The sequence below is a fragment of the Hylobates moloch genome, unplaced genomic scaffold, assembly GCF_009828535.3.
Source record: "Hylobates moloch isolate HMO894 unplaced genomic scaffold, HMol_V3 SCAFFOLD_19, whole genome shotgun sequence".
Classification (NCBI taxonomy): Eukaryota; Metazoa; Chordata; class Mammalia; order Primates; family Hylobatidae; genus Hylobates; species Hylobates moloch.
This window is the reverse complement of record NW_026652294.1, coordinates 39,346,502-39,353,666: the sequence shown is the minus strand read 5'-3', so window position 1 is coordinate 39,353,666 and position 7,165 is coordinate 39,346,502. Positions and strand designations below refer to the sequence as shown.

Here is a 7,165-nt window from a genome sequence, read left to right as displayed (position 1 = left end):
GGATAGACATGACCAAGATCAGCTATGGATGCTCTCCTAGGAGGCTGGCCTCTCTGGGCAACGTGTCCAAAGCCTGATGGGCATTGCCAGCACTCCCCAAGCTGGCTTTAAAACCCAAATATGCAACTTACCTTTTGGTCTTAGGACCTAACCCTAATGCTTTCCTTTGTTGCCATGTTTTATTCCTGCTGTTACATGGTGGAGGGTGTGGGAGGCTTGGGTGGAAAGCTATAGCAGCCGGGGGGACGGTGGTAGTGGTGGTTTCCAGGGCACAGGCTCTATGCGGTCTGTCATCGGAGCTGGACACAGAAGGTGGGACTGCTGCCCAGGACACACACCCAGGCTGACCACCTGTGCTGTGGTGCTCCTTGTTTAACCTGACTCTTATCTTTGAGCCATTTGGCTTTTGAATCCTTCACTATGCTTAAGCCAACAAGTTGGCAAGGGATATCTCTCTCCTAATCAGCTCTACCTCCTCCACCCACTAACTAGCAAATGTTGGGTCAGGGATAACAAAGTAAAAAGAGGTTTAGCTCTCCAGAGGTATTTGCCCATGTACAAGTATGCCCTGGTAGAGGTTGGGCAGGTTTAGGCACTAACGGGTGCCAAAAGGCTCCTGGGCAGGAAGAACTGGAAAACAAACTTGTTCTTTCTCCCTTCCTCTCCCTCCTCCCCTAGCTTGCCTCAACAACAGCCAGATAATGAGAAAGAAGAGACGGACAATTTATTCCACATCACTCAAGCTCAATCAAGGCAGGGAGAAAGCAGAGGAGTGCAAAATCCTCCCTTTCTCATTCCTTGCAATGATGAGGACCAACCTATTCAAGGGCTAGGGGGAGGATGAGGAGATGGGGTCAGATGAATGGACAGAACTTGGTGCCAGGAGTTCAGAAAAGGTTACACGTGTGTCTCCTTCTGCTCAGGATCCAGGACTCCCTCCTGGGTGATGGGGGTGTCTGTGATCGTCTGTGCCCTTGGAGATTCTTCTACTGAGTGGAAACTGCTGCTGCAGGACACGGCGCCACTGGGGTGGCTCAGAATCAGACTCCAGAAACTTTTATAGTTGAAGTAGCAAAGGATCGCTGGGAAAGGACAGGGACAGGGGAGAGGAAAGTTGTGACTGGGAGGTTAAGTGACAAGCAGGGTGAGACCAAAGGGAAGATAAGACCCTAAAAATCTAGCCCTGGGGATCGCCAGCCTCTTCCCTCCACACTTTCCCTGCCCTAACCTACCCATGTCCCTTCCTTCCCCCAGGGCCCTCTGGCCACTCACCGCAGGTGATGTATAGGATAAGCACCAGCCAACCAATGAAATAGCTCCAGCCGATGGGGATGGATACATTCCTCTCCACCTCGAAGATCCAGATGTTAATGGGGAACAGCATGAGGGTGGAGAAGATGAAGGTGACTAGGAGACAGGAAGCAGAGGGTCTCATTGTCGTACAAGAGTCCCACAGGAGGTTCTTCCTCATCTGCTGGGCTACAGCCACAAACCACATCACCACGCACAGAGTGACTGGCCCCTGAGGTTCCAGGAGTCAACCCCTCCATTTCTACCTCTCCTGTGACCGGGAAATGATGTAACTCGATTCTCAGTTCTGTTCTCCCACCACCCACAAAACCCCCATACCACCCCCAAAGAAGAGGGAGAAGTGCCCAGGAAGATGGGGGTGAAGAAAACAAAGGACCTTTCCAGAGCTAGGAGGCACCTTCACAGAAGCTCAAGATGGTCCCGACCAAGCCGACAAAGGGCAATTTCTGAACAGCGGGCAGGTAGGGTAGGTGCAACCAGATGGTGAGGACGAGGCCCAGCCCCAGGGTCAGGTTGAAGCTTAACTTAGCCACCTTAAACATGGGCTGATTTGTCCACAGCTTAAAACTGTCTGGGGAAAATGACAAACAAGATCAACTAAGGATTTACAAAAGAGGAACATAATCAGATCAGCAAATACAAGAAAATGTACCGCCGGACACCGTGACTCACGCCTGTAATCCCAGCACGTTGGGAGGCCGAGGCAGGTGGATCACAAGGTCAGGAGTTCAAGACCAGCCTGGCCAACATAGTGAAACCCCATCTCTACTAAAAATACAAAAATTAGGTGGGCATGGTGGTGCGTGCCTGTAGTCCCAGCTACTCCGGAGGCTGAGGCAGGAGAATCACTTGAACCTGGGAGGTGGAGTTTGTGTTAAGCCACTGCACTCCAGCCTGAGCAACAGAGTGAGACTCCACCTACAAAAAACAAAAAAGACAGAAAGAAAACGTACAGGCCCATTAATAATCAGAGAAATGCACATTTGAAATAACAATGAAATATTGTTTTCACTTCTTAAATAATCCAAGATCCTTGATATGGATATTGTTTGAAAACCTCAACCACATGCAAACGAATACCTCAACAGAAAAAATGGACAGAGGACTTAAACTGCAATTCTCCAAAGAAGGAGTAAAAATCTCTGATAAACATATAAAGCTCAACACAAAGAATTGCTAATTAAGTGTGATTTGTGAGAAACCATCAAGGCCGAGCACGGTGGCTCACACCTGTAATCCTAGCACTTTGGGAAGCTGAAGTGGGAGGATCTCTTGAGCCTAAGGGTTTGAGAGCAGCCTGGACAACACAGGGAGGCCCTGTCTCTTTAAAAATATACAACTGGGGTTGGGTGAGGCGGCTCACCCCTGTAATCCTAGCACTTTGGGAGGCCGAGGTGGGCAGGTCACTTGAGATCAGGAGTTCGAGACCAGCCTGGCCAACATGGTGAAACCCCATCTGTACTAAAAATATAAAAATTAGCTGGGCATGGTGGCACGTGCCTGTAATCCCAGCTAGCGATTCTCTTGCCTCAGCCTCCCATGTAGCTGGGATTACAGGTGCACCACACCCAGCTAATTTTTTTTATATCTTTAGTAGAGGTGGGGTTTCACTATGTTGGCTGGGCTGATCTCAAACTCCTGACCTCGTTATCCACCTGCCCTGGCCTCCCAAAGTTCTGGGATTATAGGCATGAGCCATGACGCCCAGCCAAGGCAGGGACAAATTTGAGGAATTTTTTAGAAGGTAAAATTTGCAGGACTTGGCTGGGCGCAATGGCTCACACCTGTAATCCCAGCACTTTGGGAGGCCAAGGCAGCTGGACCACCTGAGGTCAGGAGTTCAAAACCAGCCTGGCCAACATGGTGAAACCCTGTCTCTACTAAAAATACAAAAATTAGCTGGGCATGGTGGTGGGCGCCTGTAATCCCAGCTACTTGGGAGGCTGAGGCAGGAGAATCGCTTGAACCTGGGAGGCAGAGGTTGCAGTGACCTGAGACCACAACTGCACTCCAGCCTGGGCGACAGAGCAAGACTCTGTCTCAAAAAAAAATAAATAAATAAATAAAAATAAAAAGCCTGGCTGTCTTTGAGTAACTCCATAGAGCAAGGCGCCTACGTGAGTTTTAGAGCCAGGCACACCTGAGTTGCAATTCCAAACCTGCCATTATTAGGTTGATCCATATGAAATGGCTCCTTTTGTAGGTGAAAAGCAGTGAAATGTTAGCATGTCTTTTGGTTCAATCCAATAGCCTTATTACCCTGAGCAAGGTACTTAATCTCTCTGAGTCCCAATTTTCTCATCTCTAAAATAGAGATAATTATCCCTATTCCTTAGGGTTGACTGAGGACTAAATTGAACAAATGGAGTAAGTGTACAATAAAGGATAGCTTTTGTTTCCCCAAATTTATCATAATAAGGAGATACTTTCATAATTCATTATATGAATACTTTCATATTCATGTAATACTTTCAGAAAATAATAGCTGTGTGATTTTTTTTTCATGCTAAGGAGAGTGAAAAAGTGGAAATAAGGGTCAAAAGCTCTGGTTATCCCCAGGAACTAAGAACTCCAAATTCCTGAGGGGTGAGGGAGCAGCATAACCAGAGACTAACAAGAATAAGAGCCAGGTGTGGTGGCCAGGGCCCGTAGTAGTCTGAGCTTCTCAGGAAGTTAAAGCAGGAGGATCCCTTGAGCCCGGAAGTTCGAGACTGCAGTGAGCTACGATTGCATCACTGCACTGCCTGGGTGACAGAGTGAGACCTTGTCTCTAAAAAAATCAGCGAAACAAACAGAAAAAAAAACAAGGATAAGGAATGAAGCAGCTGCAAGAATTCAGGGAAGGAAGGAACACAGAAGCCAAATGTGGAAAAAGGAAAATGATCCAGAAAAGCAAGGCCTGAGGCAGAAGGAAAGGAGAATGTGTGGATCAGGGCCTGAGAGGGGACATTGCAAGAAGTCCTCTCAAAGCTCTGGGTACACAAGACTAAGGAAACCCCCATCTCTTCTCCCTGGTAAATTAGGCGATTAATGAATGATTCTCTTGAGCTAAGAGTCCATGCCCCTCGCAACTTATTTTATTTTATTTTTTTAAGACAGAATTTTACTCTCGTTTCCCAGGCTGGAGTGCAATGGCGCGGTCTCAGCTTACCGCAACCTCCGCCTCCCGGGTTCAAGCAATTCTCCTGCCTCAGTCTCCAGAGTAGCTGGGATTACAGGCATGTGCCACCATGCCTGGCAAATTTTTTGTATTTTTAGTAGAGACGGGGTTTCACTATGTTAACCAGGATGGTCTCGATCTCCCGACCTCAGGTGATCTGCCTGCCTTGGCCTCCCAAAGTGCTGGGATTACAGGCATGAGCCACAGCGCCCAGCCTAATTTTTTTTTTTTTGAGACAGGAGTCTCACTAAGTTGCCCAGGCTGGACTCAAATTCTTGGGCCCAAGTAATCCTCCCGCCTCAGCCTCCTGGATAGCTGAGACTACAGGTGTGCAGCACCATGCCCAACTCTCTCACAGCATTCTTAGAAGCACAGATTTGGCTCTGGGTTTTATCAAAAGCAGTGACATTTTCCATTGCACCAATCAAATCTATTTAGCCAGGCTACAGGATGAGAAATGATCATCAGAGGTCTCAGTGCCAGTGGAACCATCTTGCAGGCCAAAAAGTAAAGATGACCAGAGAGAGGGAACAAGAATACATCCAGGGTGCAGATATTGAGGCCAAGACAGGCTGGCGGCCTGGGCTGGGATGGGGGGTGGAGGGGCTCACCTTTCCCATTCTCTAAGTCAGAACAGCTCCTGGATTTGCAGAAGTGCAGGAGCCCCCTGGACATTATGTGGGCTGATGTGTGGATTCTGTTGCTGACATCTACGGGCCAGCGCTGGTAGAAGCGGCTCCTAGAGAGGTACAGCCATTTCTTGGAGAAGGCCATGACCAATAGTAGGATAAAGGCAATCAGGCTGAGCTCAGAAGCCAACACCTGGGCCATCCAGCGGAAGCTGTGTGTAATTCTCCATTGAAAGGGCAGCGGAGAGTTCCGGCGCTGGCTCGAGGACCTGTTACTGCTGAGGGAGAGGGTGGAGGACAGCAGTCTCCCGTCTTGTCCCAGCTCACCTGTGCCCCATCCTGCCTCCCCACTCTTCCGTTCCTTTCCATGTCTCTGATGTTGGTCTCTTTCTCCTTCTGACCTGGGAAACTCATTCCCAGAGTCCTCTGCATCCATCTTGAGCACCACTTCACCCCCTGTCTCCCCCTTCCCTCACCAGGCTCAATCGTCTCTTTTCATCTTTTAGATATTTTCATCAGCTGCCACCATGCAGCCTGAGGTCTGAGAAAGAATGAGGAAGTCTAATAAGAGACCTCGATCTAATAAGAGACTCTTGATCCAAGAGAAGGCCCCAACCCATTCAGCAGGCCAGGTCCCCTAACTGCCACGGAATTTTCCTGGGGCACAGTGAGATGGGGGAGGGGAGCCAAGGCGTCAGCCTTTTTTTTTTTTTTTTTTTTTTTAGAGAGACAGTGTCTCTCTCTATTGCCCAGGCTGGGGTGCCGTGGCACAACCTTGGCTCACTGCAACCTTGAACTCTGGGTTCAAGTGATCGTCCCACCTCAGCCTCCTGAGTAGCTGGGATTATAGGATTGTGCCAGCATGCCTGGCTAGTTTTTCAATTGTTTGTAGAGATGGGGTCTTGATATGTTATCCAGCCTGGTCTCAAACTTCTGGCCTCTGCCAGGCACGGTGGCTCACGCCTGTAATCACAGCACTTTGGGAGGTTGAGGCAGGTGGATCACATGAGGTCGGGAGTTCGAGACCATCCTGACCAACATGGAGAAACCCCGTCTCTACTAAAAATACAAAATTAGCCAGGCGTGGTGGCACATGCCTGTAATCCCAGCTACTCGGGAGGCTGAAGCAGGAGGATTGCTTGAACCCGGGAGGCGGAGGTTGCAGTGAGCCGAGATCGCGCCATTGCACTCCACGCTGGGCAACAAGAGTGAAACTCAGCTGCAAAAAAAACAAAAACAAAAACAAAAACAAAAAACAAAGTCCTGGCCTCATGACATGAGATCCTCCCCACTTGGCCTCCCAAAGCATTGGGATTACAGGTGTGAGCCACCACACCTGGCCCATGGCTCCAGCTCTAACTCTTTCTGGAAATCCTGTTTCTCAGGCCACAGCTCAGAACTGTGGATCTGACACCTCCCTCCAGCTTCTACCTCCCTTTACGTATGAGCAATGGTCTGTGAGAGGCCCTCCTGTGGTCTGCATATGGTTAATTTGTCCTCACCAAACCTCATGTTGAAATTTGCTCCCCAGTGTGGTGGTGATGGGAGGTGAGAGGGCCTAGTGGGTGGTGTTTGGGTTATGGGGGCAGATGCCTCGTGAATGGATTAATGCCTTCCCTGAGACCTCACTCCATTAGCTCCCCACAATGGCTGGTTGTTGAAAAGAACCTGGCACTGTTACCAAGCAAAAGGGCTCACTGCCCTATGTGCATAGAAGCCAATACTCCAATACTGGGGCACTAGGTTTTGAGAAAAGAAAAGCTTTATTTTGAGCTGACCCACGAGGATACAGGAATCCAGCTCAAATCTGTCTCCCTTTGCTGACCTTAAGGCAGTACTTTTATTAGAAAAGGTTTAGGGGGTGGATTCTGGGATTAGCAGGTGATTGGTGGAAAGAAAGGAGAAGTCTAGAAAGTCCTTAACCATGTCCAGTTATCTCTTCAAGCTTCTTCATGGGTTGCATGTGCAAATTTGGTGGCGTTAGCATGAAACATCAGGCGGAAATTCAGGCTGTGACATCAGCGAGCTCTGTGCAGATTGCAGTCAGCCATATGGGTTCCCACTG

General features: G+C 49.0%; 1 protein-coding gene across 2 annotated transcripts; it reads right to left on the bottom strand.

Annotated features, from left to right (window-relative positions):
* Nucleotides 1-702: 702 nt before the first annotated feature.
* Nucleotides 703-5,748, bottom strand: ODF4 (outer dense fiber of sperm tails 4). 2 transcript variants are annotated; one of them, XM_058431809.1, is made up of 4 exons: nucleotides 5,083-5,730; nucleotides 1,709-1,882; nucleotides 1,273-1,407; nucleotides 703-1,082 (listed from the first exon to the last, which is right to left on the bottom strand). In XM_058431809.1, the coding sequence occupies exons 1-4, from the start codon at nucleotides 5,534-5,536 to the stop codon at nucleotides 898-900; spliced, it is 948 nt and encodes a 315-aa protein (XP_058287792.1). In that variant the 5' UTR covers nucleotides 5,537-5,730; the 3' UTR covers nucleotides 703-897. The 2 variants fall into 2 exon arrangements, with proteins under 2 accessions (XP_058287792.1, XP_031994834.1); XM_032138943.1 differs by lacking the exon at nucleotides 1,709-1,882 and having other exon boundaries at nucleotides 5,083-5,748.
* Between the last annotated feature and the right edge of the window lie 1,417 nt (nucleotides 5,749-7,165).

Coding starts and splice junctions, on each gene's coding strand:
- ODF4 (XM_058431809.1), bottom strand. CDS start 5,536: ATGGATGCAGAGGACTCTGGGAATGAGTTTCCCAGGTCAGAAGGAGAA. Junction 1,408..1,708: donor CATCTTGAGCTTCTGTGAAG/GTGCCTCCTAGC, acceptor CCTGTCTCCTAG/TCACCTTCATCTTCTCCACC. Junction 1,083..1,272: donor TATCCTATACATCACCTGCG/GTGAGTGGCCAG, acceptor GTCCTTTCCCAG/CGATCCTTTGCTACTTCAAC.